The 14,586-nt window shown below is 43.9% G+C and overlaps 1 protein-coding gene across 8 annotated transcripts in view; it reads left to right on the forward strand.

Moving 5' to 3' along the window:
• Positions 1 to 14,586, forward strand: part of myo16 (myosin XVI) — a 119,332-nt gene that overhangs the window by 87,137 nt on the left and 17,609 nt on the right. For all 8 annotated transcript variants that reach the window (XR_013974041.1, XM_080902503.1, XM_080902505.1 and 5 more), the window contains exons 28-30: positions 12,774 to 12,876; positions 13,591 to 13,687; positions 13,783 to 14,056. Coding sequence is in view for 7 of the 8 variants with exons in the window: in XM_080902503.1 (XP_080758629.1) it covers positions 12,774 to 12,876; positions 13,591 to 13,687; positions 13,783 to 14,056 (474 nt within the window). In the remaining variant the exon portion in view is untranslated. The remainder of the gene's footprint in view (positions 1 to 12,773; positions 12,877 to 13,590; positions 13,688 to 13,782; positions 14,057 to 14,586) is intronic.

Below are 14,586 nucleotides of genomic sequence, written 5' to 3' on the forward strand. Positions count from 1 at the left end.
CCCTGTTATTGGTGCTAATGATGCGGGGCAATTGGACTCCCCATTATCTGTTGAAGAAGTATTAAAAGCTATTACAGCTATGCAGTCTAATAAAGCCCCGGGCCCGGATGGGTTTCCAATTGAATTCTATAAAACATTTATTGGTAAATTGGCACCATTGCTTTTGTCTGTGTTTAACGAATCCTTGGAAACCGGTTCATTACCACCTACTTTCACACAAGCAACCATAGCGCTCCTTCTCAAAAATGACAAGGACCCAACCTCCTGTGGTTCCTACAGGCCATTATCTCTGCTTAATGCCGATGCAAAGGTATTGGCTAAAGTAATTTCATCTCGCCTTGAGGATGTGCTTCCTCGAATTATATCTGAAGAGCAGAATGGCTTTATAAAGGGACGGCAATTGTTTTTTAATACCCGTACACTCTTTAATGTTATTTACTCAAAGCGTCTATCTGAACTTCCTGAACTTGTGATTTCTTTAGATGCTGAAAAGGCTTTCGATAGGGTGGAGTGGGAGTACTTGTTTGCAGTTTTAGAGAAATTTGGTTTTGGTGATAAATTTATTTCCTGGATTCGGCTTCTTTATTCGTCCCCTAAAGCCAGTGTTCATACTAATGATGTTTACTCTGATTATTTTGCGCTGGGTCGTGGTTGTCGTCAAGGTTGCCCTTTGTCTCCCTTACTCTTTGCCATTGCCATCGAGCCTCTGTCTATTACATTGCGATCTTCTTCTGTATTCAGGGGAATCATCCGTAATGGAATTACACATAAAGTATCATTGTATGCGGATGACTTGTTATTATATATGACTGACCCCGCATGCTCCATCCCTGCTGTTTTAAGTATTCTGGAGAACTTCAGTTCGTTTTCAGGTTATAAATTGAATTTGGGGAAAAGTGAGTGTTTTCCTGTTAATACGGCAGCACGTCAACTTCAACAGTCCGATCTACCCTTTCGTCTCAGTCCGTCTGGGTTTAAGTACTTAGGGATTAACGTGACTCGCTCTCTAGCTGGCCTTAAATCAGCAAATTTGTCTCCTCTTATATCTAGGGTCACATCTGATATTCAAAGATGGGGTAATCTCCCCCTTTCTTTAATCGGTAAGATTAACGTTGTTAAAATGAACATCTTACCAAAATTTTTATTTTTATTTCAGTCAATTCCCTTATTTTTGCCGAAACATTTTTTTGTTTCACTGGACAAGATTATTGATTCTTTCATTTGGGGAGGGAAGCCACCTAGGGTCTCTAAAACTTTGCTGCAGCGATGCAGATTTAGTGGAGGACTTGCATTACCTAATTTTTTAGTCTATTACTGGGCCGCTCACATCCATAAACTTTGCTACTGGCTAAAATCTTCTGGTTCCTCGTGGTGTAAATTGGAGCTATCATCATGTAAGGGCTCTTCTTTACCGGCTTTGCTCTATTCCTCTTTACCCGTGAGACCCTCTCTGTACACTGATAATCAGGTGGTTCTTAACACACTCAAAATCTGGTTTCAGTTTAGACGTCACTTTAATTTTGTAATGCCGTCTTCCTCGGGTCCTCTAAGCGAAAACCATTTGTTTCCCCCTTCACTTTTGGACTCGACATTTTCAGTGTGGTGTGACAAGGGTATAAAACAGTTCAAACATTTATATGTGGATGGTGTTTTCGATAGTTTTCCCAACTTGTCTTCTCGTTACAATCTCCCTGTTACCCATTTGTTTCGCTATTTTCAAATTCGAAATTTTGTTGCTAAGTGTTTCCCAAATTTCCCCTCTTTACCTCCAGAACAGCAGTGGGAAACTACGTTATCATTTGTTCCTCATCACAGAGGAACCATTTCGAAACTCTATGATGCTAGTCTGTCTTTTAGTAACCACTCTAATGTTAAGCTTAAGCGTACATGGGAAGAAGAACTGGGATTTCGAATACATGAGGAGTCTTGGGAACGGGCTATAACGAGGATACGATCTTCCACCTCCTGTGCTCGTCTTGGACTTATTCAATTTAAGGTCATACACAGGGTGCATTTCTCTAAGTCTAGACTTTCTGAATTGTATCCAGAAGTGGAAAATAAATGTGATAAATGCCATGGTTCTCCTTGTCACCTTAGCCACATGTTTTTTCTGTGCCCTGAGCTACAAGGTTTCTGGACAAGGTATTTTGCTATTATGTCAACTGTTCTTGGGGTAACTCTTCATCCTTGTCCTCTGATTGCTGTGTTTGGGATTCCTGCTCGCTCACTTACACTTGATTCCACACAAAGGGATATTATAGCCTTCACATCCCTATTAGCGAGACGTCTAATATTGTTGCATTGGAAGTCTGCTAAGTATCCTACTATTTCCCGGTGGCTTAAAGATGTCATGTTTTTTTTAAAACTTGAAAAAATTAAATATACGTTGAGAGGTTGCACAGCCAAATTTTTTCACAAGTGGCAACCCTTTATCTCTTATTTTGCTAGTCTAGAGGTATTGCCTGTTTAAATCTACTTTTGTTACTGTTATATTCCTCTAATATGTTTGATGGTTGTGTTGATCTGTGTGGGACTGGGGGGGGGGGGGGGGGCGTTGTGTTTTGTTTTTTTGTTTTTTTTTGTTGTTTTTTTCATATATATATATATATATGTTAATTTACTTAGGAAAATTAAGAAAGGTTGATTGTATTTCGGTAACTGCAAGTACTGTTTTCTTTTTTCAATAAAAATATTCTCAAAAAAAAAAAAAAGAGCTGCTTCTTCGGCGCTATGCCCTCTCCGACGCCGAACGAGCCGAAAAGCTCCTCAACCTGTCAGGCTTGGGTGGCGGTACCGCGCTCGAGCTCATGGAGAACATGCTATCGTTGCTCGGGCCGGATGACGGTGGTTTCCTCTTCGTGCACCTCTTCCTCCGCCAACTACCGGCCGCCGTGAGAGCTGTCCTCGCGAACTCTCCGCTTCTGCCTGCGAAGGATTATCGCTCCCTGGCTGAAGAAGCGGATCGTATTCTCCTGGCTAGCCGCACTTTCGACGTTCACGCCCTGGCTACGGACACGCCGGCGGCACCTTCCACGCCTCCACCTGCCTCCCCCGGAGCATCCGCCCCCTTGCTGACGGCAGGGATTGCTACACGCCGGCACCGCGGAAAGAGCATCTGTTTCTACCATCAGCGTTTTGGCGACAGAGCGCGTCGCTGCCTGCCGCCTTGCGCTTTCACGGCCCAGGGAAACGGACCAGCCAGCGCGCCGTAGCAGCCGCGACCGCTGGCAATACAGAAAGGCTGCTCTTCATAGAGGACTCGCGCCCCTGGTGAGATGTTTTCTCATGGACTCCGGCTCCCAGAAGAGCCTCCTTCCCCCTACCACTGCCGACGGACTAGCAGCGAACTGTGGGCCGCAGCTCATTGCAGCTAATGGCTCTCCCATCAAAACGTTTGGGGAAAGGTTGGTGACTGTTTGTTTTCATGGCCGGGATTTCCAGTGGAACTTTGTTGTTGCTGCTAGCTCTGTACCTATTTTGGGTGCTGATTTCCTGTGTGCTCATGGACTACTTGTCGATGTCGCTAACAGACGTTTAATCGATGCTCTCTCGTTTTCTTCGCTACCCTGTTTTACTCGGGCCGCCGAGCCCCTGATTCGGGCTAATGTAGTGACCTCCGGGGATGCTTTTCAGCGTTTGCTTTTAGAGTTTCCATCGCTGTCTGTCCCTAATTTCTCTAGCACGGTAACGAAGCATGGGGTTGAGCATTATATTCCCATGGTCGGGCCCCCGGTGTTCGCGCGCGCGCGCCGCCTCGACCCCGCGAAACTGTCCGTCGCTCGGGAAGAGTTTACAGCCATGGAGCGCCTTGGCATTGTACAGCGTTCGAACAGTGCATGGGCCTCTCCGCTTCACATGGTGCCCAAATCGGACGGTCGGTGGCGGCCATGCGGAGATTTCCGCCGTTTAAATAATGCCACGGAGAATGACCGTTACCCCATCCCCCACATTCAGGATTTTTCTGCCAATCTCGCCGGAACGTCGATTTTTTCTAAAATTGACTTGGTGCGGGGGTATCACCAGGTTCCCGTGCGCCCCGAAGACGTTCCTAAAACCGCTGTCATTACCCCCTTCGGCTTGTTCAAGTTTTTGCGCATGCCGTTTGGCCTGAAAGGTGCCGCCCAGACCTTTCAGCGGCTGATGGACTCCGTTTTGCGTGGGCTGCCGTTCGTTTTTGTTTATCTGGACGATATATTGGTGGCCAGCTGCTCAGCGAGCCAGCACGAGTCCCATCTGCGCCAGGTTTTCCAGCGTTTGGAAGCGCACGGCCTGATCATCAACCCTTCCAAGTGCCAGTTTGGGTTGCCTGTTCTGGATTTCCTCGGGCACCGCATTTCCGCTGTAGGTGTGGTTCCGTTGCCCGACAGAGTCCAGGCCGTTTCGGCTTTCCCGCGTCCCACGTCGGTTAAAGCGTTGCAGGAGTTCTTGGGGATGATAAATTTTTACAACCGCTTTCTCCCCAGAGCTGCCCACCTGCTACAGCCGCTCTATGCTGCCTTAAAAGGTAAAACAGCCAAAGATCCGGTTGACTGGCTGCCTGAACGCGTCCGTGCGTTTTCCGCAGCCAAGTCTGCGCTGGCTGACGCCGCCCTGCTGGCCCACCCGCTTCCGTCGGCGGAGATCGCGTTGACCACCGACGCCTCGGACATGGCAGTGGGCGGAGTGTTGGAACAGCGGGTTTCAGGTCTCTGGCAACCGCTTGCCTTTTCAGTCGTACGCTCCGGGATGTTGAACGCAAGTACAGTGTTTTTGACAGGGAGTTGCTGGCCCTGCACCTCGCGACACGGCATTTTCGTTTTTTCCTCGAGGGTCGCAACTTTACTGCGTACGTTGACCACAAACCTTTGACGTTTGCGATGTCCAAGGTCTCTGACCCATGGAGCGCACGCCAGCAGCGCCAGTTGGCGGCCATTTCTGAGTTTACCACAGACATTCAGCATGTGGCTGGTAAGTCCAATCACGTCGCTGACTGTCTCTCACGTGTGTTGGTTTCTCCGGTGTATGTCGGCATCGACTACGCTGCCATGGCCGCCGAGCAACGTGCTGACCCGGACGTCCTTGCCCTTCAGTCAACAAAAACGGGCCTTGTGCTGGAGGACACCCCGGTGTGGGACGGCGGTCCGCACCTTCTTTGCGACGTTTCCACCGGCCGCCCCCGCCCGGTGGTTCCCCTATCGTGGCGTCGTCGTGTTTTTGACTCGGTGCATGCCCTCTCTCATCCCAGCGTCCGGGCCTCGGTCAAGCTGGTCAGCGCCAGGTTTGTTTGGCCGGGCCTTCGCAAGACGGTGAAAGAATGGGCGGCAGTTTGTATCCCATGCCAACGCTCGAAAATCCACCGGCACACACAGGCACCCCTCGAACCTTTCCGTGTCCCGGGTAGGTGTTTCGATCACGTTCATGTGGACCTGGTTGGTCCCTTGCCGCAGTCACAGGGTTTCACACACCTTTTGACTGTGGTGGACCGCACAACCAGGTGGCCGGAGGCGGTACCCCTGGCGTCCACGACAGCGGCGACGGTGGCCAGGGCATTTTTGTCAACGTGGGTTTCACGTTTCGGCCCCCCTGCTGACATTACCTCGGACAGGGGCCCCCAGTTTGTTTCCGAGCTTTGGTCTGCTATGGCTGACGGCCTGGGAGTCAAGGTCCACCGCACCACAGCATACCACCCGCAAGCTAATGGGATGTGCGAACGGTTTCACCGGTCACTTAAGGCCGCGCTCCGTGCTTCCTTGACAAGTGGCGACTGGGTCGACCGTCTTCCGTGGGTTTTGCTGGGTTTGCGTAGCGCGGTTAAAGAAGACCTCGGGGTTTCCCCGGCTGAACTGGTCCTCGGCCAGCCTCTCCGGGTCCCCGGGGAATTCTTACCTGAGAGCCCTCCCCCATGTTTCGATACCTCTTTGTTGCCTTTTCGCCCCCCAAGAAACTCATTTCCTGTTCCTGGTCCTGTGCACCACTGCCTGCCTGACACCTTTGTTCCGAGTTCATTGGACTCTGCTCGTTTCGTTTTCGTCAGGCACGATGCCCATAGGACTCCGCTGCGTCCACCATATGACGGGCCATACAGGGTTCTTAAACCAGGCAACAAACATTTCGTTTTGGACTTTGGCGGTCGGCAGGAAGTTGTCTCTGTTGACAGACTTAAGCCTGCACATGTTATGCAAGAGGATCAGGTGGTCCCGGCCCAGGCCCCTCGCCGCGGCCGCCCACCTGCCACCGGGCTGATGGATTCTGTTTTTTCCCCCAGGAGCGACCCAAAATCAACGGAGTCCGAGTCGTCTTCAGCTTTTTCTGACCGCCAGTGCCAGCCTCGCTCCCGGGCTGGGTTGCCCTCTGTCAGTTCCCCACCCCCCCAGTTCAGCCGCTCCGGCCGTTTGCTTAAGCCCCGGGTCCTGGACTAGTTCTGCTGGGTGTTCGGGGGGGGGCATGTGTGGTGGACCACTAGAGGGCTCCACTCACACCCAGTGTATAGGAAGTGTGTTCCTGTGTTTTGTGGCGCGATATGAGCAGTTGATGTTGGAGACGAATAAAGAAGGAGTGAGAACTGAGAGCTGTGTCGTTGATGCTTACCTCCACAATAGGACATTTCTGAAATTATAAAAAAAAAAGCAAAATGTAGATTTGTAATGGCAATGAATGGAATGCCAAGCAGCATATAAAATAGTATCATCTGCATAAAAATGTACATTACAGTTTTGGGTGGCGGAGGGTAAATTAAAGGGGTTTAAGAATAGATCTTTGTGGGACACCTGTCCAGATGGCAAGTGGACTTGAACTGAAAACCACTGGAGTCTCCTGAGATCTGTCAGAAAGACAACAATGAAAGCATTTAAGGGACTGTTCATCTAAACTGACTGAGAATTGTTTTTCTAATAAAATGATGTGATCTACTGAATTAAATGCTTTTGGTAGATATGAAAAATGCATTACTAATGATTATCAAGGGCTTCAATAGCATTACTACATGCTACAATAACATTGTAGTACACATACTGCAGCTGTTGTTGTGCTTTGTATTTAACACATGACTTTTCTGACTATAAAATGTTTTGTTTTTTCCAGATACACTTTCCATTAGGAACTCAGAATTAGACCATTTTAAGACAGGGCGTCACTTACTTGAGTCACTTGGGTCACCACCTCTATGCAGTGGGCGCACCAGTGCACCCTTCCAGATTTTGGGAACTTTGCCAAAGAATATTAAGAATATAAGTTGCAGTTGGCTTATCACTGATGTGAAGGAGGGATGGATTTAAATTGTCCTTCGATTTGTTTAAGCTTTAAGATAGTTTACTGTAGATCTCTTTGTGTTTTCAGAGTTACGATTCCAGCTTTTGTGAGTCGTCTCTGGCATTAAAAGCAAAAGACAAAAACTGTTGAATGCCTGTGTGGCAGTTTTTTTTTGTTGTTGTTGTTCATACAGTAAATGGTGTGTGTTCTGATGTGTGTGTGTTTTTGTAAATCAAAGCAATACCTGATTTAAGTGGTTGCCACTCACAAAACACCAGTCAATCCAGGCCATTTGCCATTCATCTCTCTCAGCTCCACTGGGTCCAGCGCACACAGTGCCAACCTATGATCACTGCTTGGACTGCTGATTTGGGGGTGGATTGCACTGCTGTTTTCCAGAGCTCTTTCTCACCTGATGTCTCATTCTTTCCTCACTTACTCTCTCTTCTGAACCACTGTTTGTATTTTTCCCTCATCATCACTACCTACTTTTGTCATGTCCACACAGTCATTCCAGTTTCGTACCATTTCTTTTTTTTTATTCCATCTTTTCCCTGCAATGTGTCTCTCCTTCAGAAATAATCCCAGGCTCTAGACTAATCAGAATGGCAGCCCATTAAATTACTCATTATCCTTGACTTTGCTGTAGTCTCATGAATACAAACAGAGCCATGCCTACACAGAAATACACACTGAAGCCTCGCAGGCCACTCGACTAAGTCAAAGTGGCAGCCTGAAGCAAATTACATTAGTGTCCTGGTAACCAGGGTGATTTACGATGAAATCTGTTTTACTGTTGCTTTTATTTGTCTTTTATGATACCATATGTGTTTTGTGGCCAGGTTTATTTTCTGCAAATGTGTGAGGTCAAATAGGACCATTTGAACCTTGTTTCTTCCAACCCCAGCCCTCGATGTGTGTTGTTCTTATCATTTATCCAAAATTGGATGTGAAAGATTTATAAGTATTTACAGAGCGAGGTACAAATGCAGTCCACAAGAATAAAAGTCATTTTTAAATATGATTTTTTTCCAAGTACATCTTCATTACCTTCCACTGATAGATAAAAATACAAATTTCTTGGTAGTACATAGAAAGTAATGTCGGCAGATATTATTGACTAAATGTTGCCACCATGAAATATGTCTAAGGAGCAGCTTCAGAAAGGAAGTAAGAGTTTAAATTACAAATGCACTGTCATTACCACCTTTGTGATGCTCAGTCAACGAGGTCAGTGACAGCCCTCTGGTCACAGTGAACCACGTTAGCGCAGTGTAACCCTCCATTTAAGCTTTTTTAAAAGGGTTATTTCACTTCTTTGACTCCACATGAAGCCCCCTTAGGTCTTGTTAAAGCAGGGACCATCGACGGTTTTCATATCCTCGTTGGAGAGGTCATGGATTTACAGAGTTCCTTTGTATTTTATGGGCCCACAGGGACAGTGTGTGCTGTCTGCAGAACTGGTATTACCATACAGAGAGAGGGTTAGGGAGAGTTCAGACATAGCCCTCTTCTGTAATCAGACACATCCCATATCCATATACACTCGCATACTCGCTATTGACAGCGCAAGTGGTTTATGTTTCCAGCCATCTGCTTGTTATATATGTCTCGTCAGCAGAGTGGCATCATCAGCTAGTAATGTTTCCCATTGAGAACAGAAAAGACAGACTAGTGTACTGATAACAGATTTTTAATAAAAACAAATGTTCAAAAACCAGTGTCTGAAATAGTGTGTAAAGGAAGCTTTACTTACAGCATTTATGGAAAAAATAAAGATAGAAACCAGTGACAAATTCAGCATATTAATCTTTAGCTCTTTGGCCCCTAAAAATTTAAAGTATTTTGCATAAAACATGATTCCAAAATGTACATTGGAATATTTATTAGACGTATTATGTAAAATATAAAGTTTAATTATAAGATGTAATGATAATTGTAGTGTACATGGACACTTTTTTCCTGCCAAATATTGATTTTTTTTAGCATTCTTATACTGTGTTTCTGTGACTGTCATGCCTTACTTCATACACTATTAGATTACTGACTCACTGTTATATATTATTATATTAATATAATATATTAAAATATATATTATAAGGTATATTACAATATATACTTTATATTGTATAAGTGACTGTGTTATTGCTGCTTGGGTGCTGTGCAAAAGCCTATAGCCATATCTTTAAGCAGTGTTGATACAGTCACTATTGTACCTCTGTCCTGACCTCCTCCATACATATTGATAATGACTAGAGATGGCACGATACCACTTTATTATGTCCGATACCGATATCATAAATTTGGATATCTGCCGATACCGATATGAATCCGATATAGTGTTTTTTAATCAATAAAACGGTTTTTTTTTATATATTGCAAGTTCATACTCAAGTTTAAATAAACAACAACACTAAAGCTATTCTGTTATACCTGTATGTTAAAAAAAAAAATACACTGCACCCAAAATATTTCATAGTTCAGCAATACTGATCAATCTAATAAACTTAAACCTACTCAATTCTTCCTATTCTGGTATTTTAAAGAGCACTTAGCAGAAATATTAAGCAATCTAACTAATAGGGTTGCAAACTCCCAGCAAAAAAAATAGGGAACCACCCCCCACCCTCCACCTCATGATGCTTAATCGACGTAATCAACTTTAATTTGATGCAGTGTGGGGGGAAAAAATGCACAGAAATAAATTATTTTTCAAGAATAATTAAATAGATTCAACATCTTTCTTCAACAGAACTGCAGACTGCACAGATGGTACCTTCCCAAAGGAAAAAGTACTATAGCTTACTAGGGTATATTAGACTTAATAGTTACTATATACAGTAATGGACTTCTATATATTTTACATAAGATTAAAACTTTGGGTGTAAGATTCAGATAATTATTTATTAAAAGCTCAACATTTTAAATGAGAATAAGAAAGAAAAGTATGTCTTTGTGCCCCCCCCTTTTCCCTGTTCATGCCCTATCGGCCCCCCTGCATAACTTTGCTAGCTCCGCCCCTGCACAGTTACCAGCTGTCAGCTACGTAGAAAAATCTCCTGGTGTAGAAAGTAATATTAAATAAATTCTAACAACAGCTTATCAAGCTTAAACGTGCTGCTGTTATTCAGCCACTGGTTTCCTCTTTCTGGCGCGAAGTGGGCCAAAAACAAACAAGGGAGACAGACTAGCGACAGAAAAGCCGATCAGCTGATCATTAATCAGTTTCATGATTGAAGTAGCAGCAAAAAGAGGCAGTCGCTCCATATATCGGTTGTTAAGCTTAACGTGGGAATGCTTTACAAACATTCAGAGATGAACTTACACACTTGCTTTACTTCTCTCTGGGATCACTTCCTCGGAGATGAAATGCCGGTTTGGTAGCGAGGCTCCAAATACACACAGTTACGCCATGTCGCAAGTTTTGTGAGGTGCTTTTTTGATATTTAACGGATCGGATTACATTTTTTATTTCTCTCCGATATCCGATCCAGTAATTTACGTCAGTATCGGACCGATACCGATACTAAATATCGGATCGGTCCATCTCTAATAATGACTTGAACCCATAACTCCATAGGATCTGTTTTACACTGATTTCGAGTCCAGTTCTTGTGTAATTTGGCAAACCTTAGCCTTTTCTCCCTGCTTTCCTTCCTTAGAACTGGCTTTTTAACAGCGACCCTTCAGCTGAGACTATTTCTGATGAGGCTTCAGTGAACAGTAGATGGATAAACTGAAGGCTCACGTACAGCTGTCTGGTCCTGTATCGGGCCTTTGCTGGATTTATTTTATCCTATTTCTTCATGATTTTACGATACTGTTCATCTGCTGCAGATAGTTTTTTTTTTTTAGGATTTTTTTCCTCCACTTGTTCAATTTCCTCAATACGGGCTAATAGCTTTTCTGGAATCACCTTGTTTGTGCCAAAATACTATTTCATGTTTGTCAAAGTATGTTTTTTGGGGGCATTTTTCACAGATTGAACTAAAGAAAAGGGAACAAATATGTGCTTTTACAACAGGTTGTAGTAACAAAGTGCCTGAAGATAGCTGTCTTTTATATGTTGACACAAAATTAGTTAACCCCTCGAGTTAGATTCCTTTTTATGTTTGGATGATTCATAGGCCAGTGTTAATGGGCTTAAAAAACAAACAAACAAAATATTCCTTTGAAAATGGTCAACTGCTAGACTAAAAATCTGGTAAAAATGAGTCAATGTCAAAGGAAAACTTTGAAAGACCCCTAAAAAGCCTGGAGATCTAAAGAACTTTAAAACATAGGAAGTATTTTATAGTGTATTTTATACTCGTGAAAAAACTGTGTTTTTGTTGAACAATACAACAATGAAAAATCACATAATGGTGTTAATTTGTAAGAAAGTTTAAAAAACACCTGAATTAAATATACTGTATTTGAGCAAAATCTGTTACATAGATAACAACCGTGAGTACTTGCTCGAGAACAGTTAAAAAATTTGAGGAAAGTCTGACTCCTTGGAAAGAAATGACTCAAGACTTTTGCACAGTAATGTTAGTCAAGTCAGAATTTCTGCACAGAATAAGCCTATTGTATTTACTGTATGCACCTCATGACATGACATACTTTCAGTTATATATTCTGTTAATGACACGTGCACCTTGTCCCGTAGTTTTATAAATATTGGGATGAGCTTTGTGAACCAGTTGTCCGTCACAGATGGTAATGCTGTAAGCTGTCGAAGATAAACAGCGCAGTTAGAATATTTACAGCTCATTCACATTGGTATGGCATCGGGTGTGGACCGGTGCGGTCCCCCAGTGTATAACAATCAGCTGTGTATATATAGATAAATACTTAATTCACAGGAAAAATTGCTTCTTTAATTTTTAATTCTGTATTTTTTTTTTTTTCAGTTAAAGAGCTGGAAGCACTTCCTATTGTACAAAACAGTCTTTCCTCAATGAGAGTGCAGACTGCAAGCCTAAGTTTCTCTGCAGGGAATAAGGAAAAGTCAAACTGAATTCCCATTAAGCTGAAGGCTTTACTATAGGTTTAAGCTGAACCAATCACAGCAAGAAAAATCTTCATACCTTATTGAGTACATTTGTTGTACACTTATATTCACACCAACAAAGCATACGGTTGTCTTTAGGGATGTTGTGTTTTAAGTTCAGTCACATTTTTCTATGTGGTCAGTTTATTTCCTCCATAATTCATAATCATTCTTTCTTCTGTGTGTATTCAGAATTCAGAATATATAAAAACGTCTACTCTTATTACACATTAACAGTTATATTCACTTTTCTTACTTTCTGCTTCTCTCCACACCACCCAGTGCATAAACAAACCACTGACTCCATCCAGCTGACCATTCATAACAACGGTTGCCATGGACACTGCCAATAGGAACAGATGCTGTTTGGCTTGTCTTCTGAATGACCCTAATGACCCTTGAACCCATTGTTTCCAAAATAGGCTGCCTCCATGTCTTGTCTGGGTTTTTAGGTTCAGCGTGTTTATCCCTGGAGCTCTGATGTTTTGTGTTTTTCTTTGTCGTGTTACAGATATAAAGACCTTGTTGTCCCAACACTGGGAGACAAGAAGAAACTGTCTCCGGAGGAAAAATGTCGCTCAGTTCTGCAACAATCAAAACTCCAGGGATGGCAGGTGTGTTTGTGTCCAGTGTCCTTTTCTGTCTCCATCAATAATGAAAAATTTGCCAAATGACTTAATCCCTGACCCTCTGTTTCAAAGATCCCATGGAATCCTGACAACTTGTTCCAGCTGTCCCACCTCATCAGAATTCGACACACACACACACACGCACGCACACAGCAGCACGGACCCCTCCAACCCCCCTCTCTCCTGTCTGCTAGACTGCTGTTGTGTCTGAGCGTGTGACCCCACAGGTCACACATGCATACACACTCCTCCACAATAGCCCGCAGATACTTTTGATAAAACCCTGCCTTACTCACTCACTCAGTCACTCACACACAAACACACACACATTACTCCTACAAGTAGCTTGTGCTGGAATGAATAGGGGCTATCTGTGCAAGTATGTCACCCTCACAATTCCTTGCACCTGGTATAGCGTGACCTCTGTCACCTCTCAAAAGCTCTCTATGTCCAGGAAGTGAATGCATTATCAGCATGCAAACCCACACCCTATCCACACTCCACACCCACTGATTATCATAAATTACTGCTACATCACCGGTCTTCCATCGCTCAACTAGCAGGTCACACTCTTCTGAGATTTCCAAAAGAAAACAGCTTCACAGGGTCCTCTAAGTGCTCCTTTTAGCTGATGAAAAAAAAAAAAATAGATATATATGTGTATGTTTTATTAGATTTCTTGTTTCGTTGTCTGTGTAGATGGGCAGCAGTAAAGTGTTTCTGAGATACTGGCAGGCAGACCAGCTCAACGACCGCTGCCACCAGCTACATAAAAAGATCATCACCTGTCAGAAAGGTAATACTCAATACAACAATATCGTCTACCACCATCTTCTTTTCGAGCCATGACACCTCTGATGACTGTGTCTTCATCTCCACCCAATGTCTCAGTTGTTCGCGGCTGGCTAGCCAGGCAGCGGGTCAATCGCAGGTTATCGTTACAACACAAAGAGGAGTGCGGTGTGCAGCACTTCCTGCAGGGGGCAGAAGACATGGGACTGCGAACCTACGACCAGCTGGTTATCCAAAATGCCTCCGACATTGCAAGAGAAAACGACCGCCTGCGCTGCCATGGCAATAGCCTGCTCAACACCCTTGGCAGTAGTCCACCCCTTGGCGAAAGACCAGAGCCGGTGGGGAAGGAGGAAGATCAGCCAATCAGGAGGTAAATGAGCAGACACTAATACAGCGTACGCCCTTTTATTTAGATCAGAAAGCAAATATTTTGCTTGATCAAGGATAGAGTTCCGCTATTCTCCTGGTTAGAACTAATTTAAAATATGGATATTTCTTTTTTCATTTTCTCAGTGCACATCTTCGTAACCTTTAGCCATTTTCTGACATTTTATAGTCATTGCGATCAATCAAGACCATATTCTCACTAAGACAGAGCTTTCATTACTCACTATAATGTGATTCATATTATGAGGCACTGACCTCGTAGTAACTGTAGCGTCATTTAGCCCAGAGAAAAACAATCGTAGTCATTTACAGGATTTATGACTGTGTGAAGGAATCATTTGCCTTCATAATTGTGTGTGTTTATTCATCTGCGTGCTTGTGTGTGGCCATGCCAGCACAGCATGTGCTTTCTGATTAATGATGTCACTGTATACCTGTGTGCTGCAGACTTTTAATTGTGAGGTTCATGATGGATAGTCAGATAATGACTCGCGCTATCAGATTGTTTTCGTA

The sequence above is a fragment of the Rhamphochromis sp. 'chilingali' genome (genome assembly GCF_963969265.1).
Source record: "Rhamphochromis sp. 'chilingali' genome assembly, chromosome: 14".
NCBI lineage: Eukaryota > Metazoa > Chordata > Actinopteri > Cichliformes > Cichlidae > Rhamphochromis > Rhamphochromis sp. 'chilingali'.